Source organism: Accipiter gentilis, chromosome 8, assembly GCF_929443795.1.
Source record: "Accipiter gentilis chromosome 8, bAccGen1.1, whole genome shotgun sequence".
NCBI classification, from domain to species: Eukaryota; Metazoa; Chordata; class Aves; order Accipitriformes; family Accipitridae; genus Astur; species Astur gentilis.
In genome coordinates, this window is record NC_064887.1 from 40,268,571 (window position 1) to 40,281,714 (window position 13,144).

General features: G+C 50.0%; 1 protein-coding gene across 1 annotated transcript; it reads left to right on the forward strand.

Annotated features, from left to right (window-relative positions):
- Window positions 1-1,727: 1,727 nt before the first annotated feature.
- Window positions 1,728-11,842, forward strand: ACER1 (alkaline ceramidase 1). The gene is made up of 6 exons (XM_049808434.1): window positions 1,728-1,820; window positions 8,219-8,333; window positions 8,706-8,844; window positions 9,979-10,116; window positions 10,714-10,851; window positions 11,674-11,842. Exons 1-6 carry the CDS (start codon window positions 1,728-1,730, stop codon window positions 11,840-11,842), a joined length of 792 nt encoding a protein of 263 aa, XP_049664391.1.
- Window positions 11,843-13,144: the final 1,302 nt, after the last annotated feature.

The following is a 13,144-nucleotide window of genomic DNA, read 5'->3' on the forward strand; positions in this document are numbered from 1 at the left end:
ATGAATGAGCACATGGAAACCCAAGATCACGAAGAGGCAGACCTCAAACCAATCTGCCTGCCATCTATTTTATTTTTCTTCTGTAGCTGTGATCTCACCTGCTCTGGAGAACCAGTCAGCCTGGATTACATAGAGGGCATCGTGAACTTGCAATTGTAAAAGAATGGTGGAGGTTTATCCACAAGTCAGTTTATCTGGTTGGAGCAGGAGGTTACAGAAGAGCTTGTTTGTATTAGTGTTACACTCCTGTGTTTTCTCCCTTTGAACTTCTGCTTGGGAAGAGAAGCAGAGGAAGCTGTGGTACCTTCACACCACTACACACCTACAGTAACTGTTGAACTTAGTGGTGCTGCTCAGCTGACACCGGTGTAAACAGGGACTTGACTGTTTCTCCGCAAGAACCTGATCAACTGATGAGTGGTTTTGAGATAAACTTCCCTCTCCTCCATTAGACTCAAAGCTGAAAGGATTTTCAAAGAAAAGAAAGCTCTGTTTTTCCACCAGTGCCTCGGGAGCTCAGAGATGCTACTGAAGCGCTTGGTGTCACCCCGGTACCTGCTCATTCTGCAGAGCTAGGGAAGCACAGCCGGACGAGTTAGTTCGACACTGCATCCGGGGACTTAGCTGCTCAGCTCCTGGGAATTTCTGTGGCTCTTGTGTACCAAATACCCAGATGCTAGGGTTTGGATGATGCTTCCAAACACCTCTAAGGTTGGAACCCATCTATCAGCTTCTAAAATACCTCCGCAGTCTCAAGGATCTGAAATAAAATATGCCAGATAGGAAACTTTTACTTTATCAGGACTTTTACTTTTTCAAATGAATAAAAGAGGGCTGAGATGCTCACACTGAAGATAGGAAAGTCTTTAGCGTGGGGAAGAGAAACAGGCAAAAGGTTAGAGGTTTTTTTTAGAATCCCACTTGTAACTGCAGCTTCTGCCACTACGAGAGGCCAGGCTTGGGAACCTGGCAGTGGAGAGCCCACTCAAGGTGTAAAGCTCCGTGAAAGACTAGGAAACCAGGATGGAGCTTGCATGGGAGTGCATTCAAAGTGAAATCACTGCCACTGAAGAAACACCTCCCAATGCCTTTGCTCTACCCCCCCAGGACTCTGTTAATACCTAGGGCCTGTGCTGGTGCTCCAGGGCTGAGCTTGCATAAAGTGAGCTCCAGCCCTCAGGAAGATGCTGAGAAACAACTAAGAAGAACAGAGCCAATGAGCAATAAACCCTGTAGAGTTGTCCACTCCCAAAAGGTAGCTCACAGCCTACAAAGTACAGGGAAGTCCTCTTGGCAGAAAGATCTGAGTCATAAAGAAAGTGAAGAGAAGGGAGAAGACAGGGTGACAAGGACAAGGCTGAAATGGGGAAGCATCATGTGGCAGCGACGACCCCTGATGAGAGATGTTAATGCCGTGGATGGGGCTGTGGTGAGCATTCCCAAGCTCAGAGTTCAAGAACATTTCCTAGGGTGATTTGCCTCTCCTGCATTGTGGGGATAGTCGAGGAAATATTCTGTAACGTGATGCGTGCTGGGAAGAGGGTGAGTCTTTCGTAGCAGGGTAAGGATGCTGTGCTTGAGCAGACTGGCACAGCGCAAGCGCGCATGTGTGCAAGAGGCAGGCAGGCAGAGTGCGCTTCTCCACTTTCCCTTTGGGTGTGCAGCACACCCCTATCCCGCGTGCAAAACTAACATGCTCCTCTCCCTTTTACAAAGGTGGCCCAACGATGCCGAGCATATTTTCCTACCAGAGCGCCGAAGTCGACTGGTGTGAAGGCAACTTTGAGCGCTCAACAGTCATTGCAGAGTACTACAACACCGTGAGTGTGGGCGCATCCGAAGGGCAGGCTGGGGCGCGAAGGCAGATGGCTCCGGGCACCCAGGAGCTGCTTTGGGGAGATGAGAAGGGACAACCTTGCTTTCTCTCCTCCTGCTCACTCCTTTAAATTCCTGGTGTTGGAGGGTGCTGGTATGGGGAATACTTTCTGAGCTTCAGGTAAATCATGGGACTTTTATTGCTTACAACAGTCAGTTGCTTGCAAAACGAGCTGGCGTCAGGGGGACTTCTGGCACGTGTGGGGCTGAGTTCCCAGTGAGAAAACTCTGGCAGTGCTCCTTAGCCCAGATTTGTGAGATCCTGTTATACCAGTCCTGCAGCTCTCCTGCCAACTGGGGTAAGTCCCACACAGGGCGCATATATTCCAGCTAAATGTACAGGAGTGGCAAAATGAGAGACAGCACTTGCATGAACTGTGTCAGGCAGGTTGGGAATCCGGAACTCAAGACAGGGGAAAGCTGATGCATGAGCCAGTTTCACCTCCTATGATCCTTTATAATTCAGGCTCCATCCAGCACCAGTCCCTTGAATGCAGCCTCCTGGCTTAAGTGTGGCTAGAAGCATCCATCTCTGTCTGCAGAGGACTCAGTAGATAACCGGTCTCTGCAAGCGTGTCCTTCTACCCCAGTGCAATTACAGGCTAGCAGGGGTGTGAGGCATGTGGATTTACAACCTTCCAAAGGCCTTGTTTACAACATTTAGCAATTACTGTCTAACACTGGAAGTTCTTGTTCTCATGGAAAAGTCTCTTCCTCTTTTTTTCAAAGCATTTCCTGCCTTTAATAAATTGCCTATAATAACGATAATTCCCTCACCCAAGTCCCACAGCTCCCAGCCCTAATTGCCCAGCCAGGGTCTCAGAGGAGGGATGCTTGGGCTGTATATAGTCCCTTCTCTTTGAGACAGTTAACAAATAAAGGTCTGCCAGTCCAGACCAAATACTGCTTCCCTCTGGCATCTAACTGAATGTGTTGTGCTGTTGCCTGTTTACTGGCACTGCATCCTTGTCAGATGGGCTCAGAGCTGCAGAGCAAGGCATAACTAGCAAGGAGGTACAGAAATCACTTATACTCACATCAGCATTTCAAATACAGCTGGAGATGCCAAAGGACTCTGTGTTTTGGAGTGTCACTGGCAACACAGGGAGAGGTTGATTTCCACAAACAGCAGGAAGTGTGAAAGTTATGAGAGTTTTTAATCAGAATTCATTCTGAGACATGAATTTGCCTCACCTCCTAGTTTAGTACATAGGCAGCATTTTTCAAACATGTCTTTGGAGCCGAGACCCCATTTTCACAAAAATCCTGATTTATGCCTAGACTGTCAAAGTGGCTTAGGACTCTTAACACACCAAGAAGATCTCAGGAGCTTTCCAAAAGCACTTATGTGTCTAACTTCTCTGCAGCACACTGCTAGACACCGGTTGGTGTGGCCAGATGCATAACTATCTTTCTTAGAACCCAAAGCCCTCTAATTCCCATAAAACATTAACTTTTAGCTGCCTAGGTCGTTTTGTAGCACAGGTTTCTAAATTATGTAGCTAGTCCTGAAAATCTTACCCAGGTGCCTAGCTCTGGACTGAGGTCCCTACTAGCCACAGCCATCTCTCATGTTTCCAGACTACACCACCTTCAAGATACTGGGCTTGTTGGGATCAATTTTCATGGGGTAGGACTCAGACACAGCTTTCTTCCAGGAGAGGAAATCTTCTCCAATGCATGTTTCTGCACAGATGCAAACTAGTGCGATACTGAGGAACACAGAGAGATTTGGGCAGAGCAAAGCCTGCAGGATTTTTTCCAGTGATTAAACTAGCCCTTGCTCCTCTCCACATGTAAACTCAGGGCACCTCTTTCCCAGCAGAGGAGCTTTTTTTGGTCCCTGCACTGATCTCCTTCTTGCCAGTCTCCCTTTTACCAGACCATGGAGCTCAGCAGAGTGCCTGTGCAGGTGGAGGATACCACTTCTGCAGTTTCTGTCTTAAGATGTGATTCCCATTTAGAGAAAGGAACAGAGATCTAAACTTGCCTTGACAGCTGCCTGCATCAGGGCTGGCATGTGATCTCCTGTCCAAACAAGGGGAGACAAAAGAGCAAACCCTCCTAAAAATTGCTGCTGTCTGAGCATCTGACAACAGCCCCAAAGGCTGCACCATGCTCAGGGCCAGACCTTGTAGCCAAAAGAAGGCAGGAGCACCACTTACATGGGCATCACCATTTCATCAGTCTGCACACACTGGCTGGCATTGCTTGGCTCTCACCCCTTGCAGCAGCACCAGGGGAGCCCTCTTCATGCTGCGGCTCTCTCGCACCTTGTGATGTGCCCTAAAAGGGGGACTATAGAAATTGGACCAGACTGAGATCCTTAGCTATCCCTGCTGGCTGGCAGCATGTTGCAGATCCAGCTAGGGCTCAGGGCACTATCATCTCAGATTGGATCCTAACAGCCTGGATCTCCTTCTCTTCTCTCCTCCATTTGTTTTTTCCCCATATTCAGATCGCTTCTTCCCTGCGGCAAACTTTATGGGCCTTATCTCACTGGCCTGCCCTGAGATAATTATATCAATATTGACTTCGGCGTCAGTTTGCCAGAGTTTTAAACTAGCTGGGAATCTAGCCAGCTCCTACCCAAGACTCCTGCACCACTAAATCAGCAGGGCTTCCTAATGGAGCATCCACTTCAATGTCTTCTTCCCAAAACTGCCCGGGGCTTAAGCAGGGTAGTTTTGTGCCAGCAGCAGCAAAGTGCTGCTGAGAATTCCTCTGTGCCAGCCACATTCTCACTCAATTCTGCTTGGGTTGGATGCTTTTTATTAGAAATAAGCACCAAGGGTATGAGCAAAGAATGTAAACAGTATCTTTAAGTACCTAATAATACATGGTGGCTCATGATTGGATGCAATTCAGCAACAAAGTGGTAACTATTTATAGTGACTCAGTGACCCAGAAATTTATTGTCTTCTGACTGTTCATGGGAGAACCAATTGTGCTACATGAGGGTCATCAGTCAGGGACTTGTCTTTCTATCCTCATTTCTTTCCTGAAATGACTGATCCAGGATACCTGGTAATGACAACCAAATCCTCAGCAGTCTCTCTGGCAAAGCAGCAGGAGCTCTGTCACTGCTGTATAGCCAGAGCTCGATTGGTGGAGATAAGCTCAACTGCAGGTGCAAATTACCTAGATACACCCAGAGAAGCACTTTTAGTGTGTCAGAGCCATGGCGTGCACCCCAGTGCTCCTCAGCCTCGCAGACGGGTCGCTCTCTTGTCTGCCCAGAAAGTCTCATGCAGGAGTATGGCAGGTCCTTGCCTGGCACTCTGCAAACACCAGACAAATAGCTGTTTCCTGCCCCAAAGCAATAGCATGACATTGTGATGTCAGGACATGCAGCCTCATCTTCTGCTACACAGGACTGGTTATTAGGAACTTGCTGTACAGGTCTGGAGAGCCTCTGAGGTATTGACTTCTGTCTTTCGCCCTGTGGGCTCTTCTGTCAGCTAAACCTGGTTCACTGGCCTTTAAGTGAATGAATGCACTCCAATGAGTCTTGCAGAAATCTCCTTTCACTGCAGAAAATGCCTGTCTTGAGCAAGGACCAGCACATGTCTTGGCCGCTGTTGCACTGTTGCTGTGCTCACAGAGCCAGGCAGAGCTCTGCAAACCAGCACCTCCTGTCCCAATCTGTATGGGGTCTTGTTCTCACCCTGTCACAGATGGAGATGCAAACAGATTCTCTGCAGGCCTCTCCCTCCATCTTAGGCTGCAAAGTTCTGAGTTGCAGAGGCCCTAGGGCCTTTCTCATGATCCTGCTAATGCGCCAGTATTAGAGCCATGCCATTGATCCCAGTCTTGCTTTTCTCTTAGTCAAAGAAGCAAATGCCAATACAGGTAGGCTTGGCTTAGGCACCTGGAGCAATAATTCACACTAGTTAGGAAGTGGGACATCACTGTGAGCTTACACAGTGCAAAACCACAGGGGTGAGTCACTCTCACAGATCAAATGACACCTAGGCTCCATTACCACTCTCTTATCTCCCTGGCATCCCAGGCAGAGGGAGCTGGTGCCTCCTGGCCAGTACAACCCAGTTAGGTATAAGTAGAAGCTGTGCTGGTGGGACTCAACATGAGCAGAGACTCTGAAAAAAACTTCCTAATGGGAGTACTGTGAACAAAACACTCCTAAGCACATTTGAGATGGAGCTTGCCACATCCTAGAGGGAAGATATAAGACAGCACTTACAAATCAGGGCTTGGATCCGACAGGTGATGAAGACCCTGTGACCTCCTCCACAGATGCAGTTTTGTAGCAGCTCTCCCCTAAGCTCTGAGTTTGGCTGCTTTACAAGGAATCGCTCCATCTTTTTGACCCTATTGGCACAGTTCCCCTGATTATCCCTCCCCCCTGATATCTGATCTTGCACATCTCATACTGACTTAATGAAGTGATAACATTGCTATCATGTAATTAATAGCACTGTTGCAATGCCCACTGGAGCAGGGATTCAGACCTCTTCATACACAATCTCAAACTCCTGCATTTCCTCACTTTGACATGCATGCTGGCACTTGCATACTGCTTGCCTTTTCTGCAAGCATTTTGTCTCTTCTTGCTATCCCTGAGTGTCTTCCAAAAGCCTCTTTAACCATTTAACAGGAAAAGAAGTGTTTGCAACACAGTTGTTACTTTAACACACAGTTTGGTTTCTCGATCATTTCCGAACAGTTTGACCTCAAGTGTGCAAGTGGGACCAGCACTTCTCTTTTCATAGCTGGAATGGGAACAGGCCTGGATTTGGCTCTAAGCACCTATAGAAAACCAATACACTTGGCCTGAGAATTGCTGTTAATGGGAGCATCAACTTGTTTCATGAAAGCCTTAGTGAAATTCAAGATTAATCTCCAGGTGTTAAAGGGAATAGAGACCTTACATTAAGCATGAATTGTGTTTCCCTCTGGAATATGAGAGGGTGTGTTTCACATATATGACAACATCTCTGTGATTTGCAGCCCTGTTACTGTAAACTTAGATCCCATGGGACATCACAAGCCAAGCATAGATTTTGCAGTTTACCTGGTGCATGTAAGGGCTGCTGAGGGGTGAGACTCCAGCAGTGGAGGTCAGATTCCAGGCTTGGGGTCTGGGTCAGCATCTAACTGGAAGATGAAAGGAAAAGGATTGTCAGGGTGAGATAAAAGTCACCCTGGTGGCTTGCCAAATGGCATTTTAGCAGATGGCTCTGCCCTGCTCTTCCAAAGCCCCAAAGAGCTGTCTGGCAGGTAAAACGTGGCATCACAGTCCCAACCTTTCATGAGCAAGAAGGATTTTCCCTGGAGAGGCTGTGCTTCCCTGTGATATCCCTTTACTGAGTTTGCAAAATCAGGTGAAAAAGCTAGGGTAAGAACCCACAGAGGGTAAGGATTATTTCAAACTTCATTCCCCTGTAGCCGCAGGGTGGAGCGGGCTTGATCCAACACACAGGTCCAGACTTTGGGCACTTGCAGCTCCTCCCCAGCTCCCACATTTTGCCCATCAGCATCTGCCATTCCACAAAGCACTGGCACCTTCAACCAGCCCAGGCAGCTGCAACAGGCTGAACCCCAGTACCATGCCCTCCCCCCCAGACAAATCAAAGTCTTGTCAATGCAGCAATTCTGCGGAGTTGGAAATCAGGGCAGAATATTTTCACTGCATTCATTTGCTACGTATGTTTAAAGGAGGTTTATGACTTCATGTAATTACTAGTGTCCAGAATACCTCCCTGCTCTAGGCCAGGTGGCTTTGCACATGACACTACAGGATGTCACCTCAATTCTGCCTGTTCCTACCTACCAACGTCCTGCTTGTCCTGCTCTCCACTGCACCCACTCCCAGTTAACAATGCTTTTCCTGACAGTGGCTTGCCGTGGTGGCCTAGCTCCTCACATCCACCCAGCCCCTCACAGCTGGCTGGCTGCTGGCTGAAAGGGGCAGAAGCCATCCAGGGAGTTTCTGGCAGGTCTGGGTTGACGGGAGAGAGAGATGGCTGCAAACAGAAGAGCTTTGGCAGCTTGTTTGAAGACACTGGGCAGCTGAAATTAACCATGACCCAAAAGGGGCACACCGGCTTACCCTGGGCTTGTTCACCCCAGAGGTGCCTGCAGGGAGATCATAGATGTCTGCAGCCATTGCTGTCACAGCAATAGCCATCCTTCCAATTCCAGCCTCGCTTCTTGAGAAACGCCTCTGTCCTGTCCCTGTGCCAAGAGTAATACCTGCTTCCATGAGATGCTTTCCACTAGAGATCCATATCCTCTTCACACATGGAGATACTGAGGCACATGGTGGGATGGTACTTGCCCAAGATCATGCAATAAGCTGAATGTGCCTCTTGTTTTTCAGATCAGCAATGTAAGCTTCTTTGTCCTTTCTCCCACCTTGCTCTACCTGAACCGGCAGTACCGTCAGCACCGTGCCTTGCCCATGTATGTCGTCTCCTGCCTGCTTTTCTGCGTAGGTGGGTGCCAACGTTGTGAGAAGACCAGAGAGGTTGCCAGAGTACCTGACTGTTCATTCATTATACCTTTGGAGGCTGGTTCTTAGTGGCCAAAGCACAGGGGCAAGCTGGGGTGGGAAACCAAACAGCTGCATCTGTTTGAAGCCCTGCAGCTCATGGTTCCTGCTGACTGTGGATGCACAGCTTCCAGCCCAGTAAATCCCCGTGGTGCTGTGTGGACTGACTCACTCAAGCCTCCATTAACACCAAGGCCCATGCCCTGCTCTTCAGGAACAGTGTGTCTTTAGGAATGGCCCCCGAGAACTTCCCAGGCCAGACAGGCTTGTGCAAGGATGCAACTTTGCTGACACAAACTGTCCTTGCTCCTCGCAGGTATCTTTTCCATGTACTTTCACATGACCCTGAGCTACGTAGGACAACTCTTGGATGAGCTCTCTATCCTCTGGACGCTGGCTGTGGCATATTCCTTTTGGTACCCCAGGGTTTACTTCCCCAGGTTCATTAAGACCAGGTATGACTCAGAGGGACATAGGGTTGCAGGCTCTGAGGGGAGGGATGAGACATTGACATTGATGCGTGTGACCCACAGATCCCCCCAGCCCACAGCCAGATCCCCTGCAAGGGGTCAGCATTAAGGTTACTGCTGTTTGCTTCAGGACCAGACCCTCCATCACTCAGTGGTGGATGTGCTGAGAGAGGAAGAGTAAGAAAACCTCCCATGGGGAAGGGCTGTGCTGTTCCTTGCCTTCGCAAAGCTGCAGGGGAAACTTTGCATGGAGAATTTCAAAATTATTTGGGAAATTAAATGTTCCTGAGCACTGACATTCAATTACCCATGCTGTCAAACTGTTATAGCGTCCCCTGCCATCCACAGAGAGCTTTCCCACAGAGGTGCTGATGGGGTTTCACATAGGACAAGCTGGTCCAAGTTAACACCCCACATTTCAACGGTTGTTTGCAGAGCTGGCTGGGCTAGAGGAGCTCAGCAGAAAGGACAGGGATACTGGGTGAACAGAAACAGAAACACAGCAGGGCTTTGCTCAAAGGATGGTCCTATCCTGGCAGGCTTGCTGGAGCCCTCTGAGCCAGCCCAGTTAGAAGCCTTGCAAAGGCCTGCTCCAGGTCTGCTCTTCCCATGCCAAAGAGGAGGTCACCAGGAGTTCACTGTGGAGACATGGCTGGGGGAGAGGGGAAGGCACTTGGGAAGGGATTTGCATGTGAAAGGCCCCTCTGAGCCCTATTGTTGTTCAGTCAGCCCAAATCTGCATGTTTGCACAGCTCAAGCCCCTGCCCACCACTGTTGGGACTCCTGCTTTGCAGCCCTTCCTGGTGCAAAGTTCCCAATGCCTTTGCCTCTCCATGCTCCTCTCTGGCATCACCGTGGAAGTGCACAAGTTACCTTCTGGGCTGTGTTCCCCACTCTGTCATGGACTAACTGGGTGGCTTTGGGCAAAGCACAGATATAATCAGATACCTCAGCCTACCTGCCAGGACTACTGCAGAGGCTGAGGTCAGCCACGTGCAAACAGATTGGAGGTGCTGGAGAAGGTTTCCTCTCTCAGGCAATGAGCAGAACCTCTCCCATCTTTATCTTTCCATACTGTGCGCCTTGGGGGCACTGACACTCACTCCCAACTCCCTTTAGGAAGCATTTCTTCTGGTTGAGTGGTATCACCACCGTGATCAGTACCTTGATGTCCTTCATCAAACCAGCTTTCAATGCCTATGTCCTCAACTGCATCGCCTTCCACCTGCTGTACCTGACATGGCGTGAGCTGAAAAAGTAAGGAGGGGGCTGAAAGGGGTTATCTGCAGGTCCATTGCATGCTCTTGGCAGGCTCACATGTGGCAGTGACTCTGTGCACAACAGTGAATTGAGCCTAAGTCTTCATCAGCCACATGTTGGACTATCAATCAGCTCTACAAAGAATTAGGGCAGCCTGGGAGGGACCAGGAAGAGGCACAGGAAGGACTGTGGGTGGTTGCATACAAGAAGGCCGTCTGGCCCAGGTGCCACACAGAATGGGGACAGTCCATGGGACAGGTGTGTCTCCTCCCCAGCTGCCAACTCTGCAGCTCTTTCCCCTTTGTGGGGGATTTGGGAACCAGTGTGGGGTTGGGAGAACCCATCAGGATTTGGGGAGAAAGATAAGAGTGCCTTGGCATCTCCTAGCATCATCCTCACCTACAGAAAGTCACAAACCCTCTCTACAGAGCCACACTTCTCCAGTTCTTGTGCTCTGATTAATACCCTCCAGAAGAAACTCGCTGGGTTTTTCCCTGTTGCATCAGCATTTGCAGACAGGAAACCAGCCCTCTTTAAAACTCACTTTCATTCCAACACGATACTCCGCTTCCTCTCCCTCGCTGTGTCTTCCAGGTGCAATGACAAAAGGGTTCACCGGATGGCTGCAGTCATGGTCTTGTGGTGGGTACTGGCCATCAGCAGCTGGATAAGCGACAGGTGGCTCTGTGGGCTCTGGCAGGCGATCAACTTCCCCTACTTCCACAGCTTCTGGTAAGGGCTTCAGCATAGAGGCAGGAACCCCAACCCAAACATTTCAGGGGCTGAAGGGCCACAGCTAGGGAGAAACGGCAGCAGAGGTGTGATACTGGACCAGGGAGCAGCCGCATCTCTGCCCAACCTTCTCCCCCTTTCCTCTGTTGCTATTGATGCTGCTCCTCACCCTGGCCCCAGGTCAAGGATTTGGTCCTAATCACTGCTTAATATCCCTTACCTCCTCTGCACTAGCCAAACAGTGTTTTGCAAGTGAAATTGTTCTAAAAGTCCCTCCAGGTAAGTAGCTTGCTTTCAAAGGGCTGCATCTGCTCCCAGGAAGCTGCATGAAGTGCAATGTTCTTTGAGTTATTTTACTAGCCAAACTGAAAGACAGTGATTTGCTTGGGCAAGATATTTCCGTGCCTGGCCAAGTGTGGCTATAAGTGCTGCACACAGCGTGCATTCTCAGACTGATCCTCACAAATCACTGGCATGACTGGGACAGACACCAAGCGCTGCTGGGCTAGGCCAGACAAGGTGGAATGGGTGGTTTTGTTTAGGGCTTAAGTTGCCTATATCACCCCATCCTTTCTGCGCAAGGAATTGCCCCCGCCCCAGCTCACAGAGCTCTTCTAGGATTTCCACATAGGCACAAACCCCGCAGAACCCACACTCCCTGCAGCCCTCCTGCATCACGGGACTGGGACCTTTGCCTGCTGTTACTGTACCCCTTGGCTCTAGCCTTACGGTGACAATGCCAGCCACACACTGCTACAAGGTGCAGAAGGAGCAGATGGAGTTACCCCTGTCCAACACATGTCTTTTTGATTTCCTTGCCAGGCACGTGCTGATAGCCATGTCCCTCCTATACTGCTGCCCACTGGTCATCTACTTTGATGTCTGCTACGAGATGCCATCGTTCAAGCCAAAGCTAGAATATTGGCCCAGTGACTCCTGGCCTATCGTGGTGCCTTACGTTACCCTGGAAGAACCCCACAAGCAGTGCTAGAGCCGGTTGCCCTCGGGCATCCCTTGGGTACAGGGTGCGTGATGCACACACGTGTGTCTGCATGGGGAACACCTCGGCTGTGCGCCTGTTCCTCAGACAAGGGCAATGTGGCTAGCGGATGGGGCAGGGAGCAGCTGAGGCCTCATGATGCCAGGCATGAAGCAGGGTGGGAACCCGCAGGTGCCCTGGAAGATTCTGCCCAGACTGGCGTCTGGGGAACTGAAGATCTCCTCCTCCAGCAGATCCCCACTGAGAAGGGGAGGGAGACTGTGCTTCTTCTGTGTCTTCTGCATTAGTCAAGCAGTGGCACCCCTTGCTGACAAGGGCACAGTGGAGAACACAGAAGCCAAACTGGTGGCAGCTGGGTTTGTTGGGGCTGCTCTAATTATTATTATTAATTTTATTTATTGATATATGTGGTCTTGCTCAGGAGGGCTGTGCATTAAAGCTATGGACACTGACTTGCACTGCCCCTTTCTTTTCCCTGACTGCACCACATCCCTTGTTATCTGCCAGTCACTTGCACAGACAGGGTGACCAAAGCTCTCTCTGACCTAGGGAGAGTGGTTTATAAAGAGAAATCCTCCTGGGTGACAGCCCAAAAGAGGCTCTGCTGGCCCAGGTCCTGGGGTGCTCTACCCCAGGCTCTACCCCTTCTTCAACGCCCAGTAGCCCTTGTTCCTCCCCAGCTCTGACAGTCTCCAATGGCCATGTGCAACTTGAGACTCCTCTGCTTACTGAAAGGGCTGGCTGGTGGCAGAGTGAGGTAAAGAGCCAGTACATTAGATAAACATATTGGTACCTTTGCAAGAACAAAGAGAAGATGTAAAGCCTCAGAGAAAGACCACTGCTGTGCCACTGGTACAAAGTGGTGCTTTCCAGGTTCTCCACACAGTGTAACAGCATAGGAATTGCTCTCTCAGCCACAGGACACACTCTTGCTCCTCCGAGCCTTGCTGTGTTACAGTGACAAGTTGAACCATGTCGTGGGTCTGGGTCCTTGCACAACGAGCGGGGACTGTCTCTGGAGAGCACCAAGAGGCTGGCAGAGTGGCTGAGGTTGGCTCCCTGCAATGCAGCCAGAACAAGGTAATGCCACTCCAGGGACCACAGGATTTTCGGGCCCCTGTGAGTAAAGCAAAAGCGGAAGTATTCTGGGCTTAACCTCAGAGGTAGAAGGTACTGCCCAGCGTGTCACGCAGCGCTTGTGCCATGGCCCTCCCATGGCCACTGCTGCCTCGTGGGTTCCTCTGCAATGGTCCCCAGAGCCACTAGATGGCAAATTTGGCTCATGAACCCCAA